The sequence below is a fragment of the Lynx rufus genome, unplaced genomic scaffold, assembly GCF_022079265.1.
Source record: "Lynx rufus isolate CCGP_SWC_20201006 ecotype Redwood Valley unplaced genomic scaffold, mLynRuf1.p SCAF_10, whole genome shotgun sequence".
NCBI classification, from domain to species: Eukaryota; Metazoa; Chordata; class Mammalia; order Carnivora; family Felidae; genus Lynx; species Lynx rufus.
This window is the reverse complement of record NW_025814824.1, coordinates 81503694-81530568: the sequence shown is the minus strand read 5'-3', so window position 1 is coordinate 81530568 and position 26875 is coordinate 81503694. Positions and strand designations below refer to the sequence as shown.

The window sequence follows — 26875 nt, the reverse complement described above, 5'->3', positions numbered from 1 at the left end:
CGAATCCACTTTCTGGCGGAGGTGGCTGTAGAAGCTGCCAGGTTTCAGGGGCAGCAACAGTAGAGTTTTGGCAACAGAGGTGCAGTCTGAGATGCCTGTGTCCAGTGGCAGGAGCAGAGGCATCTTTACTGGACCAGGAGCCACTGTTCCTGGGCAAAAAGCCTCTGAGCCTAATTCTCTGGTCCTGCCAATGGTTCCATGAGCTGTGCAGTGACCCATAATAAATTCCTTCCTGCTAAAAACAGGCAGGAGGGAGTTCTTTTGTTTGCACTGAGAGCCCTGAGTGAATTACCCACTAGGTTCTCTAGAGAAACAGAAGCAATAGGAGGTGATAGATTGATGATGCCAATGATAGATAGATAGATATAGATGGCTTTGTCTTTAGGAATTGGTTCACACTTCATCAAGTCTGAAATCCATATGTCTGGCTGCAAACTCAAGCAGGAATTGAGGCTCTATTCTTGAAGCAGAATTTTCTCTTCTCTTGGAGAACCTCACTTTTTACTCTTAATACCTTTCAGCTAAGTAGATGAGGCCCAGCCATGTTATCAGGGTAATCTTTGCTTAAAGTCAACTGATTGTAGATGTTAACCATGGCTGCAAAATACCTTCACGGCCACACCTTGATTAGTGTCTGATTAAATGAGTCTTGTAGCCCAGCCAAGTTGACACATAAAACTAACCATCATACCCACCAGATCAAGATTCCAGGAATGAACATTCATTTTATGAGCATTAAGAGGCTTCACTCTGAAGGAGTTTCCTTGATGTATTTGACATATGTTTCTACATGCAAAAATTTCACACACAGTTGTCTGTACAGAACAAAGTCCACCTAAGTTAGGTACCTGCATTCAAGAGAAGTCTATCCCCAGAAGCCATCCCACCCTCCCAACTGCACATCCCTCCACCTGGCTCCAACTGCTGTCATCTCTCAGCTGGACCATGGCCACAGCCTCCTCCCCATTCTTCCAGCCTTCGGTCCTTCCTGCTCTACTCTCTTGCCCACCTGGCACCACAGTGCTCTTTCTAAAACACTAGACTGATTGTGTCTCCCTCAATTAAAATTCCTTTCAGAACATCATAGTGCTTCTACCATTTCAGGCCAACAGCCATTAAGGTTTGGCTGCAAGCAATAGACATGAACTCTGACCAACTTAAGTGAAAGAGGAATTCATGGAGCAGCCCCCCGGATGGAAGGAAAAGCTAAGGTCTTGAGAAGGGCATGAACTCAGGCTTCCCTAGTGACCTTGGAAGCAAGAACTAAGGGACAATCTTTCTGAGCCCAGCTGTGGGGAATGAATCAGTGGGTTGTTTCAATCTCTATGTAACTCCATTCAGGGGCCAGTTTATAAGGAGAGGGTGTCTGGCCAGGACTGATTCACAGACCCAAACCCTGGCCATGATAGAACCACCAAAAGTGGAATTAAAGACAGGGTGAAGATTCTCAGGCAAAGTAAGGTTATTAGCAAAGAGGGGAAATAAATACCAGGTAAGCAAAGACAAGACAGCCATTTCACGCACACTTCTAGCAGCCGAAGGATCCCTGATCATCAGAGCAACTAGGGGGAGCTGATTGCATTCTTTGCATTCAACAGGACCAGGAAGGAATGGCTTAAGCAGTCCCCAGCCAACTAAGGAGAAACAAGGGCTTTCTGGACTGTAAGACAGAAAGCCCAGCCCCAGGGATCCCATTTTCCCCCTTTGTTTCTGGGCCATTGTTTTTCCTAAAGAACTCTAAGCCCAAAGTGAGGAGAATGAAGGAACTTTCCTAACCTCTTACCTTTCCCCTCTGCCCTGTCCTCTCCTAGCTAGCTATGCGGAGTGGGTGGTCTATGTGGCTGGGAAAGGGTCTCAAGTCTTAGGAGCCAAGCAAGGGAAGGCAGAGTAGTATGGGTTAGAAGGGAAAGCATACTCACCTTGCCTTTGTCTTATTTCATTATTTTTTTATCATCTGCTCTAGCCCCAGTGGAATGTGAGCTCCACACCGACAAAAGCCTTGTCTGTCTCAATCACTGCTAATAGCCCCAAGCCTATAGCAGTGACTGATGTGTAGTAAGCACTTAGCAAAATCAATGTGACTGAAAGCATAGCATGCAGTAGCTACACCCCACCTTCTGCCTCTGACCCTGAGCCAGAGAGGCAAGATCAGGCCTGGAACTGAGTTAAATCAGGAAGAAAGAGGAATTTGGATGGGGGAAGAGCCCAACTCCAGATCCAGCCAGACCTGGGTCCTGGTCTGGCTCTGGCACCTGTGAGGCATGCCACTTGACCATCCTGAGTCTCGGTTTCCTCATTTTTGAAACGAGGATTATGCCACGTACTTCATACTCTTGGGTAAGAATAAATGAGAAGTAAATGTGGGAAATTGGCACACAGTAAGTGCTGTCCTCCCCAGATGCCCTCGTCTCTGCCCTTGTATTCTTTGTAAGGAAGGAAATTATTCTAATCAGATGGTGGGTACTGAATGCTCTGTCTCCTGGGGCTGGGGAGTTGTGGATTTCAGGAGAGCAGCCTGGAAGGGACAATGCCTGACCCACAGTGGGAAATGGAGATCAGTGGTGGAAAAGCTAGGTGATGAGCTAGGGGCCCTAGTGGAAGGTCTCAAGACCTGCCCATCAAGCTTGCAACTACGAGAAAGGCCACACCAGTATCACCTCTGCTTCTGGAAATGGGATGAAAAGTGATACATAGCAGGCAATTTGGAAAAAGAATTTTATTAGCTTCATGAGAAACAGCTTCCATGAATCAAGACATGGATGGCGATAGAACTCTGGTGGCTTCCAACCAATGGCCTGGAAAGAGCCCACCTGTTCTCCCTCCTTGGACCAGGGTCTAAGTTGGGGTCCTAAGAACACCCTACTTCCTTGCCCCCTCAGTGCAGGCACAGAGTTGGGAAATGCATTCTTGTTAGACCTTAGACCATAGATTCTCCTGCTCTGTGGATATCTTACCGAACAGGAAAATGAATCAAATCACCATTCTAGATATTCAGATCAAGACTGATCTGGCACACCAGTCACTATTCTGGATCAGGAACCAGGAGCACAACATTCTGAATTGCCATTTGGAAAATCAACATTCTGGAGGGCCACCCAGAATTCTAGAATGCAAAATGAGAATCCCTAACTTGCTAGATGATTTCATCAGGAGCTCCACATTTCAGAATGCCTATGTTCCAATTCAACCAGAAATCTGACATTCTAGGTCATCAACCAGGAACCCGGTGTTCTGGGATGCCAAATAAGAATCGCTCCTAACATTCTGGATGGTCAATCAATAATTCAGCATTTAGAATAACAAACAAGACCACAATATTCCAGATAATGGGTGAGAGACACAAAGTTCTAAATGTTGACCTTGATACTCTCAATGCCAAACCAGATACCCAACATTTAAGACTTTCAACAACCCTGGCCTCAACTTTCTGGGATGACCAGCACAAAGTCCACCCCCCAAGAGTGCTGCTGCTCTCCCCCCTCAGAGCTCTGTAGATGGCCGCTCCACACCAGGCCCATCATCCTGGCGGGGGTCGGGCACATGGAAGGAAACATAGGGACAAGTCTTGGTGTTGAGGCAGACCAACTTCTTCAGCGTGGCTGTCTTGACCATATTGAAGCCCATCTCACCACCAAATGTGCTTGGCTTCCAATACTCTGGAGAACAGATGGGATTCCCTAGGAGGCCCTTGAGAGAAAAGGGGGCCCCAATTTCTATCATACTCTCCCCAAAGATGGAATTTGGATGGCACTTCTCCAGAAGCAGCCCTGGGAAGAACTCCAAGGCATCGATGTCTCCATACAGCTCCTCCAACTCAGCTGCCATCTCCTTCTCTCCTGCAAGGGGGGAAGCTAGAGTCAGAGTCATGGCACCATTAAGGTTAATGTGGGGAGGGAAACTTCTAGGCCCACCTTTTTCTGGAGAGAGTACGGGACTTCAGAAGAGCAACTGAACAATTGAGTACAGGCCCTAACATCTGGCCTGGCTGACTGACCCTTCTCCATGGCTGCATCTAGGGAAGGAATGCTACTAAAGAAGGAATCAAGGGCCTGGATGGGCCACCGGACAGCATGTGACCTTGAACAACTCATGTCTCTTCTCTGTGCCCTAACTGCCTAATGGTGACAACAGGGAGACACTATCCGTCTTGCTTCCTTCACAGGCAGGTTTCAAGGACGTATGCTAATTCAAGTCCCTTCATTCTTCTGGAGCTCAGAGATGTGATGTAACCTGTCCGAGCTCACATAGAGATTTAGTTATAGTGTTCTCTTCCCCCTCTGGACTGTCACAGGAAATTAAAGAGTGACAGAGATTGTGGTTCCAGAATTATGGGGAGCTCACTCCCCAGTCTATGAAGACCACATATTCACAGATAGTGGAGAAAGGGAGACAGACATTGAGCTTCCCTACCCATTTCCCTCTATAAGGCACACAGTTATGTCACACCCTGCTCAAGCCCTCCCACTGTTTATGACAACAGTTCCCAAACTCTTGGCAGTCCACAGCAGGAAAGAAAGGAAGAAGAAAGAAAGGAAGAAAGAAAGAAAGAAAGAAAGAAAGAAAGAAAGAAAGAAAGAAAGAAAAGTGTATATACTATACACACATACATATAGATTCTTGGCACCATGCAGGCCTACTGAATCAGAATCTTGGAGAGAGATATCTGGGATTTGATATTTTTAATCAGTTTCCTAAGTGATTCTGAGGCAACTGGTCCATAAGTAGATATTTAGGAACCACTAGATAGAGTAAAACCCAAATTCTTTTACATAGAATCCAAGGTTCTACACAATTTGGCCCCTAACCCCACCCCTCCCCACACATAAGCACCTTGCTCCAGCCACACCCACCACTGTGCACCCACCCCCCCACCACAGGTTCATTCTTAATGGCTTCTGTGCCTTTGTCCCTTCTGTTCTTCTACCTAGAATGCTTTCCCCCTTGGTCTCCATCCAGAATATCCCTATTTATCTCCTTCAAAGACAGCTGAGAAACCACTTTCTTTCCCCAAGAGGGGTCATTTGTTCCCTTCCCACCCCTCACCTCCCTGACCCTCCAGCACGGTGCTCACACACCCCTCATGACCTCCACAGTCTGTTTCCACAATGTCCCCCTCACTTCACTGCGAGTCCCTCGAGGGACCCATGTCCAGGAAACAGCTGCTCACCTGTGAGCTCCTGAAAGGACGTGTAGGGTCTCAGGCCGAACCTCTTGCGGTATTCATTGAAGGGCTGCAGCCGCAGCTCACGGGATTCCTTGATGACATCGACAGCCACATGCAAGACATGGTGGTCCATGTTCCTACCCCCACCAATCTGCCAAGACATAAACATAGCTGTGGTCTGAGAGCCAGGCCACAGTATTCTAGAGGAGATCTTCAGGTTAGGAGCTCTTCCCAAGCCCAGACAGAGCATGGCTGCATCCAGCAGTCACCATGCTGGGGACTCAGCCCCAGGTCTGCCACTGTCGTGCTCTTTCAGGAACACCCCTGTGTCTCAGCTTCCTCATCGTTAAAGTGGCAGTGGGCCAACAGGACCTCTCCAGTGGCTTACCAGCCACACTATTCCCCAATGCTTTGCATTTAAGTGAGAATCCCAACATCCTGTTACAAAAGGTTCTGCAAGTTTTAGATTCAGCAACTAGGATTCCATAAAAGAAATGGCAGAATGGCACTAGCCAGGAGCTCAAGTAGAAGGAAGGGCATTGTGGCTCTGGAAATGAAATCTGGATGGGCAGAGGGGGTTCTGAGACAGCACATGAGAAACAAATGGATGGACAGATGTTAGTTTTGGGAGCCGAAACTTTATGGTATTCTTCAAATCTGTTTTTATCAAAGAATAGAGATGCTTAATCATTCAGCTGGGGGGGGGGGGTCCTGCTAAGGAGCTTTTTCCTATTGGTTTTCATTCCTGTATTATAGCATCGAGATTCAACAAAATTCTAATGATTAAAAAGTGAGGCACTGTTGGGATGCCCAGGTGGCTCAGCCAGTTAAGCATCCAACTCTTGATTTCAGCTCAGGTCATGCATGATCTCACGGTTTGTGAGTTTGAGCCCCATGTTGGGCTTGTGCTGTCAGCAGCTCAGAGCCTGCTTGGGATTGTGTCCCTGTCTCTCTGCCTCTCCCCGGCTCGCATACGCTCTCACGTGCACTCTCTCTCTCTCAAAAATAAATATTTAAAAAATTATCTTTAAAAAAAGTGAACCATTTTTAATGTTTATTTATTTTTAACAACACTTTAATGTTTTATTTATTTATTTATTTTATATTTTATTTATTTTCGAGTGCACCAACATGAGTGGGGTAGGGGCAGACAGAGAGGGACAGAGGAATCAGAAGCGGGCTCTACACTAACTGCAAGCCCCCCAGGAGCTCATGAACCATGAGACCATAACCTGAGCCAGAGTCAGACGCTGAACCAACTGAGCCACCCAAATGCCTCAAAAGTGAACTACTATTAACCGACCACCACTAGAAAAGGGAAACTCAGAGCCAGAAGGTAGGAACACAGAGTATCATGTCACTGCATTCACACCAGATAAAGCCACTCACGGAAATGCAGGTGACTAAGTCTGTTGTTTCTCCTTCCTTCTGCCCAGGTCTCCTGGGCAGGGAGCAGTCATAAGCTAGCAGGGAGGGAGCTAAAATCTTGCCATGAAAACTATAGTGTATCTACAACTTTAGCTTAACTAAACTTGGAGTTTAACTCCAAGACCAAGGGGTGGTGTAATATCCTGTGAAAGGAATGAAAATAGAGTTCAGGTAACCTGGTGTGATCAAAAGGCTCCAGAGAAAAATTCTGATTCATAACAGTTAAGGAGTATTGGTCTAAAGAAAACTCTATTGCTTGGGATGAATTGATAATGTCAATACTTGAGAAAGAGTTCTGTTTAAATAGAACAAATATAACTGGATGGGAAGGAGGAAAATCATAATTGGGTGAAGTCATGCAACTTGGAGCACAGCAAAGCTAGCAGAGGCCAGTGCAAATGTTGGTTCCACCATTTACAACCTGTGGGACCATTGTGGGTTGATTTGTGTCCCCCAAAGAGATATGTTGAAATCTTAATCCCCACCACCTGTGAAGGTGACCTCATTTGGAAATAGGTGTAATCAAGTGAAGATGAGGTCATACTCCCTTAGGGGGATCCTGACAACCACTGACGTCCTCAGAGAAAACAGGGACTCAGGGAGACTCCATGTTGGCATTGGCATGAGGTGTCTAAGAGGATTGTCAGTAGCCAGCAGAAACTAAGACAAAGGCATGGGACAGATTTTCCCCAGGAGCTTTCAGAGAGAGCACATAGCCCTGCCCACACCTTCTACCCTCCAGAAATGTGAAATAATAAAATAAACTCAGTTTGTAGTCCTTTGTTACAGCAGCCCTAGGAAACTCATGCAGGGACCTTGAGCAAATTACTTAAATTTCAGTTCCTTCATATGCAAAAAATGGGGAAGGCAAGAGCATTCACCTGATCCCTTGTGGTGACATTAGCAAGATAAAGTATGCAAAGCAGTTATCTCAGTGTTGGTCACATGGTAACCCCCCCCACCCCCAGACGACAGCCACATGTGGCGATTATCAGGGGAAGCCCTGTTTTATCACTGCCCATGCTCTCTTGAACATCCTGAGAAGTGACACACTTATGACTTGCCTTGGGCCAAGTACAACCCCGGGGCTTTTCCCACAGCACCATGGCCGCTCTTTGAAAATGCTTTGGAAATGACACAGCCCCACACAAAGCTGCTATCTCTGTTCATCTCTGTGTCCCCACAGAGAAGAGAGGCCATAAATCAGCCAGAAGCTGCCCATTGGTGGTAGCACATGCTATTCCAATCAAATTACCAGCGGTAGACCTAAATCCACAGGGTGCCACAATATCATGATAGGGCTTAGGGAGAAGGATCAGAGAGAAGCGCGGGGAGCAGGGCTAGGACAGAGGAGATAGGGGCTTCCAAGCATGGGGGAGGAGAGATTCAGGAGGGAGCTGCTTAGAAATTCCAGGGAACGTGCTGTATTAATTTGCTAGGGTGGCCATAGCAAAGTATCACAGCTTGGGGAGCTTAAACAACAGAAATTTATCAGTCTGGAGGCCAGAAGTCCAAGGTCAAGGTGTCAGCAAGGTGGGCTTCATTCTGAGGCCTCTGTCCTTGGTTCATCCATGGTCATCTTCCCCCTAAGTCTTCCCACTGTGCATGTCTATACCCTAATCTCCTCTCCGCATAAGGGCACGAGTCACAGTGCGGCCCATCCTTTGAGCTCATTTAACCTTAATGACATCTGTAAAGGCCCTGTCTCCTAATATGGCCACATTCTGAGCACAGAGGGTTAGGACTTCAACCTATGAATGGGGGGTGGGGACAATTATGCCTGTAACGGAGGCCTGTAATTTGATAAAGACCAACTATGTGAAGACACCTTCGCATATATTACCGTGCCCTGAATGTCCTCACGGTCTTCAAATTGCCATGCCCTCTGACCTCCAGGCCTTTGCCATGCTGTGCCCTCCACCAGGAGCATGATCGTCCCCTGCCATTAACACAACCCCTCTCCCTGGGAGAGCTCTAGCCATCCTTTGGATCTCTGCGCAGACATCATTTCCTTATCTATAGCTCTCCACACTGGGTCACAAGCTCCTCCCCAAGTTCTCAAAGCACTGTGGGCTCTTTGTATTGTGGCTTTTAACATGCTCTTATAATTCTGATAATGTCAGAAGAGCACCTGGCACAGTGCCTTGCACATAGTAAGTGCTCACATGATGTTAGCTGTTCTATGGCTATTGTTCCTCACTAGGGTGTCAGTGGCAAGAGGACAAGGAGCCAAGAACCACGCTGACCTTGCTCACCACTCTATCCCCCAGCACCCAGAGTAACGCCTGCTATTGCTGAATGAACAAAAGACAAGAGGAGGAATAAAGGAATGGGTAAAGGAATGTCGGAGTGGCACCACCCCTATGGAACAGAAAAGCACACTGGGCTTTGGGTCTGGGTCTGTTGCACCCCAGAGCCCATCTGCCCTCCCCCACGCTCCCGAGGCTCACCCGGCCAGCGCTCTGGCGAGAGAAGGCGTCCACCAGGGCCTCGACCCCATAGTCCACCAGCATGGAGGTGTTGAACAGGAACTGCTCGTAGCTGTACTCCCGGGAGCCCACCTTGAAGGAGTCAGGCATGAGCGGGTGCCAGTGGTACAGCTGGTTGAACTCCATGGCAATGCGGTTTCGGTACTGGAACTGGACGCCGAACAGCAGCTCCGGGTCAAACTTCAGCTGCAGGAAGTAACCGCTCAACTGCTGCACATACTCCTCAATCACAATCTTGATGGTCTCCCCTGGGGGTGGGGGGTTGGGCAAAGTCAGAGGAGCACAGGGACTTGGCCACCTGGCTCAGGAGGCAGGCCAGCTCATGAATGGTGCTTGCTTCTCGCTTCTTTATTGTTGTTGGTGGTGAATTTGGGGGGCCACTTTCACTTAGTCTTTTTGTAACAGGGTGTGAAAATGGAGTTTTTTTCTTTTGAAAGAGAGAGAAAGCATGAGTGAGGGAGGGGCAGAGGGAGAGAGAGAGAATCTTAAGCAGGTCCCACACTCGGCATGGAGCCCAATGAGGGGCTCAATCTCACAACCATGAGATCATGACCTGAGCCAAAATCAGTCGTCAGGCATTTAACTGACTGAGCCGCCCAGGAGCCCCAAGAAAGGAGCTTCCTGTCTCATGTTGGACCAATGTCCCAAGACAAGAGCCAAATGCTATTCCCACATTCCAAAGGGATGTCATAGGCCCAGCTAAGCAGGACATGGAAGGAAGTGCCCGAGAATTGGTTTTGTGGCCTTATGGTGATCACCCTCCCACAAGATGTGGGAGTGGTCACAAATGATGAGAAAGGGGAGATTAACTTCATGGGGGCTCTCAGAGTGAGCCTCCAGGAGTGAGGACAGCTTCAGAGAGACCCCTCAGAGCTGCCGCAGGAGCAAAAGAGGCAGGCTGAGGATTTAAGATGAATCTAGTCCCATGTACATGTCTTGCATTTTCTTACACATCAGAACTCTCATGAACAGCTTTTCCTCTGCCCCCTCAGTAACCAGCTTCAAGTCAAAGAGGCAGGGAAGAACCAAACTGAACGTTCCATAACAGAATGAAAACTGGTCATCAAGATAGGAAAAAGAACTGATTACTTTAGCCAATTAGCCATGAGACAAACTGGCTTCTAGCAAATTGACCTGGAGCCATGTGATTTGCCATCGGTAAGGTCCAGAGCCTGGCGTCACCATTCCTAGCCTCCCTCTCCCCTCTCCAAGCTTGAGCTGTGTCACCTCATCTGTCTGAACCTCACCTTCCTTCTCCGTAAAATATGCATCGTGATACTATGGATGGGACCATTGGGAATAGCAGACAGAAGCAGCCCAGCCCAGGGCCCTGTGTAATTGGGAGTATGACCACATGCAGGCGGGAAGGAGGATGGCTATGTGTGGGCATGCGGGGAAACCCCCTCCCCCCACCCAGGAAGGAGCTCCGCTTGCGATGTGGTGCAAGAAGCAGGAGCTCCCGCAGCAGCCAGACCTCTACTGAGTGGCCTTGGAGATTTCACTTAACCTCTCTGAATCTTAATTTTCACAAGGGTAATCATATCTGGTTAATAGCGTTGTTGGGGGAAGGTTAACCGAAGCACTGGACATACAGCTTCATTACCTTTGATCACAGCTTCGACACCAGCTTCCAGCCACAGACTTGCCCTTTCTAGTCAGTCTCCAAAATGCTGGGACTTCAGCACAAGCCCCTTTTCCTTCTTTAGACTGTTGCTATCCCTGATGCCTGGCTCTTCCAGGCCCTAGTGAATCAGGCAATATAATTGGAACCAGCCATGCCCAGTGATGCCCAGAGGCAAGGGAAAGTGGTTACTGGTGACTCAGAGTGAACACCGTCTGGACAGGGGTGTCAGGGACCAAGCTCCCAGGCAGGAAACCATCTGACATTTTAGGCTGCAGACTCGCCCCCGTAAGGGACACAAAAATATCTTGTCCCTGAGTCACCCAGAAGCTACCAAACTCCAGGAAGGCGGATGCATGCAGAGCAGAAACAGGACTCCTGAAGGCAGGGCAAGCTAGAATCTGACCTGCACACGCTGGGGATGTCACTGTGTGCTTCTGGGGCGGTACACTGGGGAGACAGATGGGGGTAGTTAATCAAATCTGCTGTAAGTCACCATAATTGACCATCACAGCCATCCATTTTCCAAAGGCCTACTATGTGCTAAGTGCTTTTCATCATCTCTACAAATCCTTACAACTATCATTACCTCCAGTGTCCAGATTTGGAAACTGAGGCTCACACAGGGGAAGGGGACTGCTCCAGGTATTATAGCTGGTAAGCAGAGGAGGTGGGGTCCTAATCTCAACTCTCTCTCCCCAAACCCCCCTCCCCCCCACACACACCCTGCTTTTCAGGATGGAGGACATGACCTTCCAGGACAGGGCTGGTCTGGAGTCCTCACCGATAAGGATGAGGCGGGCCGTCTGGAAGAGTTGCTCATCACCCCAGGTGGGGTGCTCAGCCTTCAGCAGGTCACACACGCGGTTGTGCTCACGCAGCCAGAGCGTGGCATAGAGCATGAGCCCGGGAAGCAGCCCAAACACCTCCTGACCCACAGCCATCTGGCTCTGGGGTGGAATGTTTCGTGGGTAGTGCATCAACACCGGCGCCTCCTCCACCGATGGCGGGTACATCTCTCCGTGCAGCACCTGCGGGATGGGGCCGCCTGGCAACCTGGGGACAGGGCAGGTGCCTGCACCTGCCAGAGCTGACACCCTCCCTTCTGACAGCTGCCCATATCACTCAGGGCAACTGCCCATCTTCTGTAACCCAGGCTGATGGTTCTAGCCGATGCTAGTTCCTAAATCTTTCTTAGAACGGGTCCCTTTCTCTCTATCCCCACTGCCACCACCTGCTTCTAACCCACTCTCATCCTCCATGCTGACCCCTCTCATCAATGTCTCCCTACATTGACACTTGTCCTAGACAGTCCATTCCCAGTACCACAGCCAGAGTAATCCTTTAAAAAACAAACAAAACCCAAATCTAGTATCATGCCCTGGCTTCACACCCTTCCAAGTTCTCTCTCTGCTCTTGGCAGAAATCAGAGATCCTAAACGCGGCCCCACAGGCAACTCCACCCTCGCCTGCCATCATTTGGGTGTCCAGCCAGCCACACTTCCCTTCCCTCACTCCTCCGAGCCACACCAGCTGCTTCTCCTAAGTCCAGGCACTGCTAGCTGGAAAGCCCTTTTCCCGTCTTGGCTTCCTGAACTCATCATCCCTGCAGCTCTTGGTGTATCTGAACTTCCCAGGGAAGCCTGCCCCGCCCTCTGAACACTCACAGAGCTTTTTCCTAGCGGGTGATCACAAGTGTAATTGATTATATGGCAGCCTTTTCAATCATTCAATAAATATACACCGAGGGCCTACTACATGCCAAATATTGTTCTTAGCCTTAAAGATTCAGCAGTGAACTTTGGGTTTGGGTTTGGGTTTGTCTAGATTTGTGTGGTCCAGTACGGTAGCCATGAGTCACGTGTAGCTGTTGAGCACTAGACATGTGGCTGGCATGAATGAAGAACTGAATCTTTAACTTTAATTCAGATTTACTGACACTTCAGCAATTGGAAAACCTTTAAGTATGCTCAGAACAACGTGAGCACGTGAACCTACTTTTCAGCTGTAACTTTATGAAATCTAAGTACAGATCAGATTATCCCCAATGAAAATTTGGCATCCCAAGTGAAATGTGCGATGAATATAAAATACAGATCACGTTTCAAAGATTTAACATGAAAAAAAAGAATGTGAGCTATCTTATTCATAATTTCTGTATAAAAAATAATTTCTGTATCAATTACACATTGAAATGATAATATTCTGGCTATACATAGAGGGTTAAATAAAATATTGTATTAAAGTCAATTTCACCTGTTTCTTTTTACCTTTTTTAATGTGGCCACCAGAGAAACTGTAATGACATGTGTTGGTCACATTGCATTTCTGGTGGACAGTGTTAGTGCAACCAGAAAGTCGTGGATCTGGCATCCTAGTGTGTGGGTGCAGCCCTGATGGGCTGTGGGTTCCTGAAGGTCAGGGCCCATTAACTATCCTGGTCACTGCTCCACTGTCTGTGCCAGGCACACCATAGTGTTCAAATGATATGGTGGAAAAATTACAAGTACATATGCAGACTGGAAATGTTCATCTTCTAGGAGATGGACACCCCAAAGTCCACCCCCCAGGAGAACATGAGAGGCTGTGTCTGCTCCTAGTGTGCTTCCCTTGCCCGGCACCTTCCCCCAGGGTTCATTGTCTCTCCTCCTCACACACATCTCCAGCTCCTGCAGCTGGTCCTTGTAAGACGCCACTCAGGTCCCCCAGTGGCCTCTGCCAGGGAAGGCCACGGGAGGCCTTTCCCACTGCCCCATCTGCAACCACAGTGCTACCTGGTATTTGAGTTTCCCATCCTTAAAGAGCCGCAGCTGATACTGACGTTCCAGGTTGTCCCCATAAATGTGGCCGAGATCTACCTGAGGACAGAAAGAGGGTCCGGTCAGCGGACTGGGGTGCCACCTCAGCGATGGTGACCTACATGTGCTAAGTTAGGCCCAGACAAGTCCTGAGCTCCTCCTAGGTACTCACCCCGTGTCCCAAGGCCTTGGTGAAGCCAGGACCCATCTTGCCAGAAGTTTTGAAGAACTGGTGGGTGAAGTGTTGTGCAAAGAAGGCGAACATGAGGTTGGTTCCTTGGGGGTCAGGTATGAACTTCCTCCTGAGCAGGAAGCGATGGCCCAGAATCTGGGCATCTGGCAACTGCTTCTTCCCTGGTTAGGGAGGTAGGGCAGGGCAGTAGCTGTCTGATGTCTCAATCTCCCTGCCCCACAGCCTTCTGGGCTCACTGGACCAAACTGGTCCACACAGGAAGCCCAGATCAGCCTTCCTCCTACCAGATGGCCCCTTGCACCTTTTCTACCCTAGAAGTATCTATGGGTGAAATGGCATGATATTTGGAATTTGCTCTAAAATACTTCATTAAAAGTAAGGCAAGGGGGATAGATGATATAAGATTGGCAAATTATGGCTATGTATTGAAACGGAGAAATGACTACATAAGAGTTTATTATACTTTCTTCCCAACTTTTGTGTGTGTTTGTAACTCTGAAAAAAGTTAACCAAAAAGAAAGAAGAAAGAAACGTAAATAAAACATAAATAAAGAAAAAACAAAAAACAAAAAAGATCTTGGACTCCCTGGCCCTGGAGCAAGGTAGCCTATGTTTGAATCTGGGTACGCCATTTGCTGACTGTGTGAACATAGATAAGTCATTTTACCTCTCTGAGCCTCGATGCCTTCATCTGTAAAATAGGGCATCTGTAAAATACCTATTTTATGCAGTAGTTTGAGGAGTACATGAGATAATGTAAGCATGACTGAGAACCGGTGAGATGGGATCTTGTAAATCAAGGATCAGCGAACTTCAAGCTTTTTCTGTAAGAAGCCAGATAGTCGATCTTTCTTTCAGGTTTTGCCTGAAAAAGCTCTGTCACCATCCACTCTGCTTTGCTCTTGTAGTGGGGAAAACAGTCACAGATGGTACCTAAGCAAATCAGCGTGACGAAGTTCTAATAAAACTTTATTCCCAAAACAGGAAGTGGACTGGATTTAGGCTGTGGACTGGAGTTTGCCAACCTATTTTAAATATGCCAGTCTTTCTGTCTGGGGTAAAGACAACAGGTCATCTCAAAGCAGGTGTCTGTCATCATGAGAATAAGTATTAAGAGCCTTCCTTAATTATGTCAATGTCAGATGCGTTGGTACCCAATGCCCATACAGAAAGGAGTAACTGAATTTTTGTGTTTTGGTAAAGGCACCCTTTCATAGTACCTCAAGCAAGGCTCAGTGTTGAAGGTTCAAGATCAAGAGAACCTCTCTGGATTGAGATGGTCGATTGGTTTCCTCTATCAGGCAAGGAGATCAAGCACCCCAAAGGAAACTCACCAAAAGGGAAGTTGGAAGGAGTGGTCTGCACCCTATAACCTGGACTCACCCCTTGGATTAACATTGAAAAGGGGCTGGTTCCAGCAAAGTGCTGGCAGAATCCAGAGACTCTGTAAGACCCAGCTATCTGGCAGAATAGTCATGCTTTAGACATAGGAGCTAAACATGTTAGTGCAAACCATCAGAGTAGTGCCCTGAGACCCAAATTAGGACATCAATACCTATGCAAGGTGCTGAGCCCACAAAAGCCCACAACCACAGGGCTGCACAGGACCCAGCGTTCAACAGTGTCACCATGTGGACAGGGATGGAAGTGATGGCAGCAGTGGACCAATGCCTCTCATGTCCCCTCTGTATTTGAAGCAGAATTCATGGCTCTGAACTGAGTAAACCCCTGGGTTTTCAGGCAGTCAGGAGTGGAGTGGAAAGAAGGACTTAGGAGGAAGATCCCTGCCAATGCGAACAAGTGGGGTCTTGGGAAACTAAAGAAAAAACTCTGACTTTACGTGCAACCTACACTGATGAAGCATGGTAAACTATTTACATCAGTTAAGAACCAAACATGGAGGGGCGCCTGGGTGGCTCAGTCGGTTAAGCGTCCGACTTCAGCCAGGTCACGATCTCGCGGTCCGCGAGTTCGAGCCCCGCGTCAGGCTCTGGGCTGATGGCTCAGAGCCTGGAGCCTGCTTCCGATTCCGTGTCTCCCTCTCTCTCTCTGCCCCTCCCCCATTCATGCTGTGTCTCTCGCTGTCTCAAAAATAAATAAATGTTAAAAAAAAAAAAGAACCAAACATGGAGTCAGCACCCAACAAATAGCACAGTATTCCTTCCTTCCTACATTTCAACTCTTAAGTCACCCCCATTTCAGCAAGATCCCACCAATTCAGTAGACAAGGTTCAAGCAAAGAGGCACCCTGGAAATATGGAAGCATTGGTCTGACTCTGCCACTGACTTCTTAGGTGACCACAGGCAAGAGTCTCCACCACCCCTTCCTACCCTCATTCCCCAGCCCTGTCCTTGTCCATGGTTCTGATTTGTCGTATGTCTTGCCTTTGACCACCCATCTGGGAAATGGGTCAATAATTGCTTTTTCACCTGTTTTTCCCCAAAGAGAACAGGGCATCTCCTGTGACTTCCAACCCCATCTCCATTACCTTTGGTTCCCATGGGCGTGGGGCAGTCTTGGGGCACAGAGGGCAGAATACGAGTATAATAGCTCACGTTGGAGAAGGACTCCCAGCTGATGTAGTCATATGCTATGTTGTAGGTGGGAGGGCTGGGGATAAGGTTGGAACGCACTGCAGAGGGAGAATATGGTGACAAGGGGGTTCCCATCCCCAGTTACACCCCCCTCCCTGCCTCCTCTTGGGTTGGACTTGTTTAACCCGGCATCATAGTCTCCCAACCCACTGCCCTTATCAGATGCCAAGAATTCCAAGAGCTGGAAGGACTTCCTGCTCCCCAGAACGGGGGTGGGGGGGATGCTACCCTCCACCCACCTGTGAGTACCAGGCGCATGAGCATGTCTCGGATGAAACTGGCATTGACAAACTCCCAGAACCAGCGCCCATGTGTCAGCAGGAAGTGGAGGAAAGCGGGGCTGGGTCGCAGTGAATTCCGGAGCCAGGTCCATAGCTCGGCTGCAGGGACAATGGGAGCCACACAGTCGGGCCTCCTAGTAGGACCAGAAGTGGCCCAAGTGGAAGACAGGAACCGGGAATGAAGCCAGGACAGAACCGGTCAGAACGTACAGGGCAGAGTAAGGATGGAACCTTGGAAGAGATGACACATGACAGAGCCAGAAGCAGATGTGAGAGGGCAGGGGACAGGGCGAGGGCATGAGGTATGCCAGGAGGGAGAGCTCTGCTTCAGCCGGGTCAGGGAGAGTGTCAAAGGTCAAAGTCAGGCAAGGAAGGAGAACTGGGCTAAGGCCAGAGACAAAGGCAGGAACTGGGGGTCTCAGGACAAGCCCAAGGGAGCAAGGGAGCCCAGGACAGGAGTGGAGTCAGGAGGCCCGGCTCACGGATGGTGCAGTTGGGGCCAGAATATCCCGTGCGGGTGCAGTCACACTGGTAGCGGTCAAGGCCGAAGCGGACACAGATCCCCTGGTGTTGGCATGGGTAGTAACAGCATGGATTCACTGCAGGGGAGAAGCAGAGATCAGAGGTGACTCGAGGATGACCTCTCAACCCTTGTCCTGTCCCCGATGGGGAAGTATGGGGCCAGACATATGGACTCAAGTCACAGGTCTGTCCTAACTCACTTGGTGGCCCTTTCTGGACTTCAGTGTTCACCTAAGGGTCCTCTATGCTCCCAAAGTTATGGCTGGAAGCCCCAGGCCCTGCCCTGTTCAGACCCTGCTTTGGTCTCTAGCCTAGTCCACATGGGCCCCAAAGGGAAGTCCCCACCTCTTCCCTGATGCCATCAAAATAGGGCAGGGGGAGAGTTCAAACACCAAATTGTGACCCCAAAGGTTAGGAAACAACTGATAAGACACAACAACCACAGGCTTCTAGGGCATTCACTTCTTGCCCAGTCAGAGCCCAGCACCAAGGGCTGGGTTTGTGAAGTTCAGGAAAGGGATAAGGATGGGGGGGGTCCTCTCAGACCAGCCCGCAAACTCTAGGTACCTGGACGCTGGGAAGATGAGATTGTCCACCATCCCCCTATTTTTGTAGAAGTGGGGGAAGAGCAGGAATCATAATGCCCACTTGCAGATGGGGAAACTGAGGCCAGACAAGGCAAACCCCACACAGGTCACCCAGCAAGTCACACCAGACAAAACCAACCTTCATTTACACCATACCACCCCCACCCAAGACTTGACATTCAAGTCCAAGGAAAGAAGTTTCCCAGAACCCTGTGGACAAAGTGTGGGTTTGAGGGGATCTCAGCCCCCATTCCTGATAGGCCCAGCCTTGGCCTATGTCGGACCATACTCTGTGCTCAAGGATCTTGAGGATGGTCAGGCACCAAGGGACAGGGGAGATATAGTTGGAAAACCCTCCTGAGGGGGTGAGTGGAGCTCTGGCATCAGCCCTCCTGCCTCTTGGAGAAGTCCCCACCAGGAATCTCTCCTTATGTCTAACCCAGGTCTTGCTGACCACAGCCCCTTTGCTCGAATCTGCACTGCTTTAGTGATTCTTCAACAGCAGAGGTAGACTTCTCAGAGCTCATTCAGTGTTCATCACAGCTCAGCAAAGGAAACTGAGGCCCAGGGGGAGGCGGAGGCTTGGCCAAGGACACAGAACGGAGCAGGACCTCCTGCAGACCCAGGTCTCCTGGATCCTGGCAGGGGCTGCTTCGCCAGCCTCACACAGAAAACACCAGACTCCCTTCTGCAAACACACTTCCTTATCTAGGCTCAGAGCCAACGTTATAGGGAACTCCTATTCTTTGTACAACGGATTATTGAGGGCCAAGAGGGTAGCAAGAGGTGGCTGAAGGGTGTTGTGGTTAGAGGGCATGGCCCTGGGCAAGGACCAACCCCTCCACTCTTAGCCTCTTCACTTGGCAGCATGGGGCCTAGAGAATAGGGTCTTCATGGCCCTGACCCAGGAGAGGGCCCCAGCAGCAGTGCCCCCACACCCCCCTACACACATACACTCAGGCAAGCAAAAAGAGAATCACAGGAATCATGCAAATAGTTTTGCTTAAGCCCTGGCAACTCCCCACAGCCCCACAATGGCATCTCTGTGGCCCCCGTAGGGAGTGCAGAAGGGAGGGGCCTACAGGAAGAGGGCTGGATGAAATGGCCTTATCAAGCTGATACAGGCAGACCCAGCAGGCAGGACGCAGCCTCCCTTCCCACAACCATGTGCCCAGAAATGCCAAGGGGGGGGAGTGGGATTACTCCCACTGGGATTACTCACCCCAGCGGGCTCAGGGCTCTGGAACTCTCCTCACTGATCCCTCCTGCTCAGGACACTCTACCTACCTGCTTAATACACCTGCCCAGGACCCCCTGTAGCTCCCCACTGCCCAGCCCCCAACCCTGGGCACACAGGGCCCTTTGACCCAGATGGACATCAGTCCTACTGCTAAGCAGGCATAGGAGCTAAGGCCCAGCCCTTCACTTGGCTCAGTTTCCCCACCCTAACCACTGTAGGGCTTTCAAAAGAACCTCAAGAGGGCCTTCTAGCTCATTCTGTGGCAGCCCCATCCCTTAGCCCCAAAGTCAAAAGCTCTCCTTCCTTTTGCCCAGACCACTGTTCTTCCCTAACAATCCCCTCCAGGGCCATCTGACCCTCCCAAAGAGCTCATGCCTTGCCTCCTCAGGAAACCTCCCATGAACGTCCTTCACTCCACTCTGTGTTCCCACTCAACCTGCTCTTCTCCACCATGAGCCCCCAGGGGAAGGGGCAATACTTTCCCCACTTTCTCCTCCCTAACACAGGCCATGCACACACTGGGGCTCAACCCAAGTCCTGGAGAGATCCAGCCACCCAAGGGATCCAGATGTGGTGGCCAGAACTCAACAGATGTTTGCGGAGTCAATAAAATGAAGCCAGGAGAATGGCTACCCCGAGCTTGGCCAAAGATATCCCTCATCTTCCCAGCCCTGGCTGCTGGCTCAGAAGGCTAGCCTGGAGGCTTCCTGCTTCCTGCCCTAGAGTTCTGCCCCAGCTCCTGCCCGCACCCCTCTCCTGCCAAGAGAGGCTATGTCCACGCAGAGGCTCCTCCCTCCCAGACCCACCATCCAACCTTCCCTCCCTCCTCCTCCTCCACGATCTTTCCATAAACACCAGCTGCCCCTGGAAGGAAAAGTTCTCCCCAGTGAGGAAAACAGCTGCCTCTGGGGCCCCAGGGTGTCCGGGTGAGCAGAGCGGAGTCTGAGTGTCTCCTCCCCGGGATGCGCCTGACCACGCTGGACTGTCACAGTCGCCGGGAAATCCGGGGCTCTAGCGACTGACCACTCCACAGCCTTGCGTGCCCCCATTCTTTCTATCCGCCTGGCACTCCCCGGAGGGTGGGGAGACGCCCTGCAGGGCACAGAGGAAGAATTCCAGGCTCAGCATCAGGAGACTGGCCCAAGCCCCACTGCTTTGAAGTTCCAGAGCTAAGACTTGGATTCCCTCTCTTTCCCTCCCTTTCTCTCCCTGGAGGTTTCCAGGCCTGGATCTGGGAAAAGGATGGGGTAGGAGAGGCACTTAGATCCACAAGCTGGGAATGACCTCAGAGGGATCACCATCCCCTGCCACAAGAACTCTGGGAACTACTCACAAAGAAAGGCCTCCCTTCAGTCTAACTGAAGTCTGGCATGCTTTCATGCCGGCCCAGTTCTGTGCTCAGTGGAGGACACCCTGCATAATAAGCCATCCAGAAAGAGAACTGGAGAGGTGCAGGCACCGAATCTACCAAGTTCCCAGCACAGGGCCAAGTGCCAGGTAGGTGCTGGGGGAAATGTATCAAGAGAGCGGGAAAGCGGCTGCTCTTTACTGGTCGTGTGTCTTTGGGCAAGTCCCTTCCACTCTCTGGGCCTCATTTTTCCTGTGTCTCCCAGAAGGGGGACGGGACAGGCGGGCTCTGAGGAGGCCTCCTTTGCAGCCTCCCCTTCTTTATTATCTGCATCAGTATGAATCCCCTGGCCCAGAGCAGAGAACCTTGCAACTTGCTCTCACTGAATCTTCAAGCCACCCCGGAGGTGGGGTTGATCAGTATGCTCATACCGCACACATTCCCACAAATGAGAAGTATCCAGAACTGCTCGGCTCCAGAACTTTCTGAGGATTAAGGCAAGGAAATGTCCCCCAGCCCAGGAGTCAGAGCCCCGGGCACAATGAAGAAACACCAAGTCCTCCAGGATGCACAGACACCAGGCAGCAAGAGGGACCCTTAATGGGACTGAACTGAAATCTCTTAAGAATAATATTTAGAGAAGCTCCAGGAGCTTGGCAACCAAAGAGGAAAAAAAAGGCCCTGACTAGCCAGACCTGGGCCCCAGCCCCTACACTCAGCCAGGCCAACAGTCAGGGGCCGGGCACCCCCACACCAGGCCCCAACAGCTGGGCCCACAGCTGGAAGAGCCAACTGGAGAGGAAGCCCCCTCATGGCCCACAGACCCGGCTGGCGCTGCAGATAGGAGACGGCAGGCAGCAGGGAGGCCTTGGCACAGGCTGGGTTCCCCTCCCCATGGGCCAGGGCTAACTGGCCTCAGGCCCCTCTGCCTAGCACAGAGCTCCGATTGCCAGGTCACGCCGTGTCCCTAGCCAAGGAGAAGGCACTGAGTCAAGTCCAGGGGCTAGAGGGGTAAGTTTGAGCATTAAGACTCCCGTGGCATGGCCTTGCCCTCCAAGCCTATCTCCTCCCCCACACGGAGAAGCCAAAGCAACAATGTCCCCTGTCACCTGCCCTCAGCTGAGTCTGCAGCCCTCCTCTGCCGGGGGTCGGCCTTTGCTGTACCTCTGAGGCACAGGCTCTGGCTTCCCGGAGCAGATGCCCAGACATCGTGGACCTCAGTTCACTCACAGACTGGAAGCACAAAGTACTGCTGCACCCAGCTTGTCATCGTTCTGTCCTTGACCCTTGCAGCAGCCTCTTAAAGGTTTCCTGGCCTCCAGTCTCAACCCCAAGTCACCTATGCAACCCAATTACCCTCAGGCCCGAGTCTTGGCACCTCACCCACATTGCCAGCCAGCACCTGCCTCTTGTCCTACGGCTCCCTATGCTCCTGCCTGCCTCCCGAGGTCCAGACCTTTAGACTCCATCTCTGCCATTGCTTCTATCAGAAAGACCTTACAGGGTCTCACAGTAAAGCCTCAGAGCACTTACCAGCACTCACCACCTCCTTCAGGGTCCAGGTCAAACGTCACCACCTCCAGGATGTCTCCCTCGGTTCCTCACACTTGAGAGGGAACTTCTCCCCACCCTGAGCCTCACACACCCCTGTGTGGCCCTCACCCATGGCCCTGACCCCTTTGGATGACAGTCTGTTGGCGTTTCTGTCCCGTATGAGATGGCGGGCCCCTCCCGGCCCCGTGCCTCCAGCTCCAGCCAAAAACTAGCTTAAAGCGAGCCCTTGGGAATGTTTGTGGAGTGAAAAGAATAATTCCATTTAAACACTTCTGATATAAAGATAAGTAGAAAAGACAAAAACAAAACGGCACAGACCATGGTTCACTGGGTGTTAGCGAACACACAGGAAGACGGGCAGACCAGCCCTTCGTATCCCCATCCCCTTGGATGGGGCCTCAGAGGAAGTGCTGTGCTGATCCACGGGCTGAGGAGTCGGGTCACTGGGGCGGCCTGGGTGGCCCTGGCTCTGCTGCTGGGGTCTCAGACAGATGGGCTCTCCCCTCTGGGCCACAGAGGTCCCTTCTGCAAAATGGGTCTGACAAGTCTCCCTGGCAGGGCTGTTGTGAGCACCAAGAAATGGAAGCCCATAGCTGGGCCTTGGAAACTGTAAAGTGCCGGCCACATGAGTCTTCTTCTTCCCACTAACTGGGCCTTTGCTCATACCCAGTCTCTGGAGCACCCCCCATCCTCTTCCTGGGTTCCCCAAATGCCACCCACTCAAACCCTCTCTCTCTCTAGGAAACCTGGTCTGATTCGCAGTCCACATAGACATCTTTCTTCTCTCCTCTGAGCACCAAATCGCCAGAGCATCGCAACAGAGAGCTCAGCCCCTTTCCCCACCCGCATCCTCTCTTGCCCTCATTTTACAGATGGGAAATGGAGACCCAGAGAGGGATGGATCATACAGCTAGATGGTGAAGGAAGCTACGTCCAGGCCTTGCACACACGCACATGCGCACACGCGCGCGCGCGCGCGCACACACACACACACACACACACACACACACACACACGAGCAGTAAGCTGGGGGAGAGAGGCTGGCTAAGGGTGGAGCTGAATTCCTCCACTTAGAACCTGATACACTCATGGGGAGGGGGGTGCAGGAGTGGTGGAATTTTACAGGATCTGACTTTCCCCATCATCTTCTGGGGGATAAAACCAAGGAGGGCAGTGGTGGGGGGTTGAGGGAGGAGGGGGACTGTCTGCGGAAAGAGTTTGCAAAGTGCCTAGGGCAAGACAGATTCAAGTTCAAACCCTTAGACCACCATGTGCTGAGCGAGCTAGAGAGAATTACGGCACCTACCTGCGCCTAACTCACCTACCCATTGGGTGAGGATGTAAACCTCGGGGAGGCAACCCAGCTCTGTACATAAATGTGTTTCCACCGCCCCCCTCCCCGGGTCTTCCCAGAACGGCTGCTGTACCCGGACCCTCACCAAGGGAGACCTTCTATCCCCGGGCTGAGAATCCCCATGGGTTCCCAGAAAGTAAGAGGCTGGACAGGTGCCTGCTGCTTCCTCAGAAAGAGACCCCCCAGCCTCACCCCCCCCAGGAAACAACGGGGTTGTTGGAGGAAAAGGCAGCCTGGACAGCTGGGGGCCCAGAAAAGGTGAGGGGGCTGGAGAGGGGCTGTCCGTTCTCCCAAAGCCGCCGTGAGATCCCAGCCTGTCCTCTCCACCCCCCTCCCCCGCAAAGAAAACCCCTGTAGAGCCCTATCCAAGGCCACACACCCCCGGGGGTCTCCAGAGAACCCCTCTCCCGCCGACTCAGGGCCCTCCCCCATTCCAGGCACCGAGAGCAGAAAGGGGAAGCTGGGCTTGCCCGAAGGGAGAGCAGGGGGAGGGGCCAGGCCGGGGCTCAGGACTGGAGGCTCCCCGGGGTGGGGGGGGGGGGGCGCCTACCCGGCGCGGGGGCCCGGGAATCCGCGGGCAGGACCTGGGGCGGCTGCAGCAGCAGCAGCAGCAGGAGCAGCGGGAACCGGAGCAAACGACTCCTCCCTGCAGAGTGAGAGACATTAGGGCTGAGTCTGGCATTCAAGGCTCCGCCAAGGCAAAGGCATGGATTCCTGGGGACACCGGGGTCGGACTCACGGCTCATAGTTCGGCAGCGCGGCTGGTGCTTGCGGGATGTAGACGGCCAGCTCCTGGGGTGCGTCTCTGCCCCGAGCTCTGGCCAGCCCGGCCCGCCCCCTCCCCACCCATTCCCTGGCTCCACCTCTCCAGCCAGCTGTCACCTCGGCAGCGCCGCCGCCCACTTACTTCCTCTGCTCCCGCCCTAGCCAAAACATTTTATTAATTATTCTGATTGCAACCAAAGCAGCTTTTCACCTGAGACCCGTGAGGCATGTGAGCCTTTGAAGCCCCGTGGCACCAGAACGGTATCCGTTTGGCAGATAGGAAACTGAGGCCCAGAGATTATGTGCAATGCTGAGGTCACCCGAGGCTTCGGGGCAGAGCCGGGAGAATGCCAGGCCAGAGGCGCCGGCCTGAACCACACACCTTGACCCCCAGAGAGGAAAGGGGGCTCCAAGGAGCAGTCCAGGCTGGGCTGCACATGGTTTCCTGGATGGGCAACCCACTACCCTCAGACCCAACAGGGAGCACAGGAAGGCTCTGCCCTCTGAGGCCCCGGGTCGGCCTGAACCTCTGCTGCCAGAAATGAAAACCACAGGCTCCAAGTCCAGGAGACCTGAGCTCAAATCCAGACTCTACAGCTTACTAGCTGTGTCACTTTGGACCCAGTATTTACCCTTTCTGGTCTTCAGTATTCCCATCTATGAAACGGGGATAATCCTAAGAACCCTCCCGGAGGACTGATGTAAGATGCCTCGAGAGGCACACAAATCTGTTGATGCAAGCCTCGGGTATCAGGAGGCATGGTTTTCGGAGATCTCCCAGCTCCAATTTCGTGGCTGGCCAGGGCTGGCACTCTAGCCAGACTCACATCTACCTGCCGACTTTCCGGAACACCAAGATCCAGCTCCTCGGTTTTATAGCTGGGGCGACAGATCCTAGCAGGGGGAAGGGACGGGCACTAGGTCACACAGAGTCTCCTGGTCCCCGCACCCAAAGATTTTCTCCTTTGGTTTCCCCAGCACGCTGAGCCATCCCGTGGGCTCCACAGCAGGGAAGCTGAAGGAGGTGCCCAGGCATCCTCAAGGTGCAGGGTGGGAACCATGCCAGGTGGGGGAGGGGAGACCTGCTGGGAAGCCCCTCCTATGTCCCCACCCGAGCTGTTCCCATGCTCCACTGGGACAAGAGCCAGCTGCTCCAGGGAGACAGAGCAAGCCAGGGCAGACTCGAGGAGGGAGTGGGGCAGATAGAGGGCCCTGGGGTGCTGGGACAGGCTGCAGCTCCCCCACACACGCATCTCCATCCTCGACCCCAGATCCAGGGCCCCCTGGTGACTACTCAGACAGGGGCGAGGAGGCATAAGTCATGGATAATCAGTAAAAGGAATGGGCTCAGCATAGAGATCGGGGGTCCAGGTACCCAAAGAAAAGGGGACTTTCTGGCGATGAAGAAAGCAGAGAAGAGCTTGAATGAGGCCCATTTCTACTAGCAGGGTCCACCCTCCCTTGAGGCTGTGGGCCCAGCAAGTTACCGCCTGGACCTTCTGCTGACTCCTTACTCTGACGCCACCCACCGTGCTCAAAGGGATGAACACTTGGGTGGCCTTGGCCTTGGGAGAAAGAGCCTCAGGCTAGGAGTCAGGAGAACTGAGTTCAAGTCTCAGTTCTCCTGGGGACTGACTGAGACAAATCTCTGCACCTCTCTGGGCAGCCGGTTCCCCATCTGAACAATATAAAGGTCAAATCAGATGGTCTCTGAGAACAGGTCTGGCATGGAGTGACAGGGCCCTCACTGTGGCCAGACTCTGTGACCAGGGCTGGAGATACCAAGATGGATGCAATGAAGGAGATGACAGAGGTGAGATGGTAGACAGTCCTCTGGGGACAGGATCGCACTGAGATGGCCAGTTGGAGGAGGGGCAGGTGAGAGCAGTGGTGTCAGAAGTGCCAGGGTGTGCTCACCGGTTGGCACTGGGGCTTGAAGGAAAGACAGGTGCCGAGGAGGGTTTCTGGCTTGATGCTGGCAAGAATACCCAGGGAAGGAATCAGGGAGGGGGGCAAGCTGGGGGAGATGGCACTTGAATTTGGACTCATCGTGTTTAGTCCATTTCGGCAGCAAGTTCCAGCCCGCAGCTGGATATACAGGGGAGAGGTCCGGGCTAGTCCTGGCGCCAGCCCTGAGAAAGGCCACCGCACAGTGTCACCTTTCCCTGTGCCTCTACTCCAAAGCCTGTGACCTCCCCATCTAGGGAGTTTTCCTAGTCCTCAGGAGAGTGAGTTTCCACTCCCTGGGCAAAGCCCAACTCCAATGTTCCCTGGCACACCTCCTCCTCTTTCTGCCCTTTGAGGACATTCCTGTGCCTTGTCTGCTTACTGCGGACTTCCCAGCACACTGGACCGTGTTGTGTCAGAAGACTGTGGTCACTGTCATATCCCCAGGGCCGAGCACGAGATCTGGCGTATAAAAGATGCCTGCAAATGTTGTTTCATTGCATAAAGTAGGAGTGATTGAATGAATGAGAAAATATGGACCTTCTACAAGTGAGTGCGGGTCCAAGGCCGGCTTCATCAGGTGACTGCCAACCCATCTATCTGCTGTGACGACCACCAGAAGAGTAAGTGCCCTACCTCAGTTTCCCTGTCTTCCCCCGCTGGGCCCATTGGCCAGCAACTGCAACACTTACAAGTCCACCCCGGGCCCTGAGCCCCTCCTGGCTGCAGCAGCAAGGACTCCACTCTACCCTGTACCCCACCGGCAACCCGCGGCAGGATTTCTCCCTCTCTGCACACACACCCCTACCTCTGGCTCCTGGCAACCCTACCAGAGACCCACACCAGGGCCTAGATTTCAATGCCCCTGGAGAGGTCTCATCCCTGTTAGGCCCCACCCACTATTTGGAAATCCAGAGTTGACTCTTACCTGAATCACACAGGGACCCGGCCGCACCCAGCCCCACCTCTGGAGGCAGCTTTGCAGACAG

General features: G+C 51.9%; 1 protein-coding gene across 2 annotated transcripts; it reads right to left on the bottom strand.

Annotated features, from left to right (window-relative positions):
- Positions 1-2701: 2701 nt before the first annotated feature.
- On the bottom strand, positions 2702-23990 carry PTGS1 (prostaglandin-endoperoxide synthase 1). Of its 2 annotated transcripts, none has more exons than XM_047069055.1 (11): positions 23914-23990; positions 23759-23820; positions 17052-17168; positions 16528-16668; positions 16183-16326; positions 13673-13854; positions 13477-13560; positions 11487-11733; positions 9043-9329; positions 5168-5315; positions 2702-3836 (listed from the first exon to the last, which is right to left on the bottom strand). In XM_047069055.1, the coding sequence occupies exons 4-11, from the start codon at positions 16550-16552 to the stop codon at positions 3481-3483; spliced, it is 1473 nt and encodes a 490-aa protein (XP_046925011.1). In that variant the 5' UTR covers positions 16553-16668; positions 17052-17168; positions 23759-23820; positions 23914-23990; the 3' UTR covers positions 2702-3480. The 2 variants fall into 2 exon arrangements, with proteins under 2 accessions (XP_046925011.1, XP_046925001.1); XM_047069045.1 differs by having other exon boundaries at positions 23725-23820; positions 23914-23980.
- Between the last annotated feature and the right edge of the window lie 2885 nt (positions 23991-26875).

Coding starts and splice junctions, on each gene's coding strand:
- PTGS1 (XM_047069045.1), bottom strand. Junction 17,169..23,724: donor TTCCCGGGCCCCCGCGCCGG/GTAGGCGCCCCC, acceptor TCTCCCCTGCAG/TGAATCCATGCTGTTACTAC. Junction 16,669..17,051: donor TGGCCCCAACTGCACCATCC/GTGAGCCGGGCC, acceptor TTGTCCCTGCAG/CCGAGCTATGGACCTGGCTC.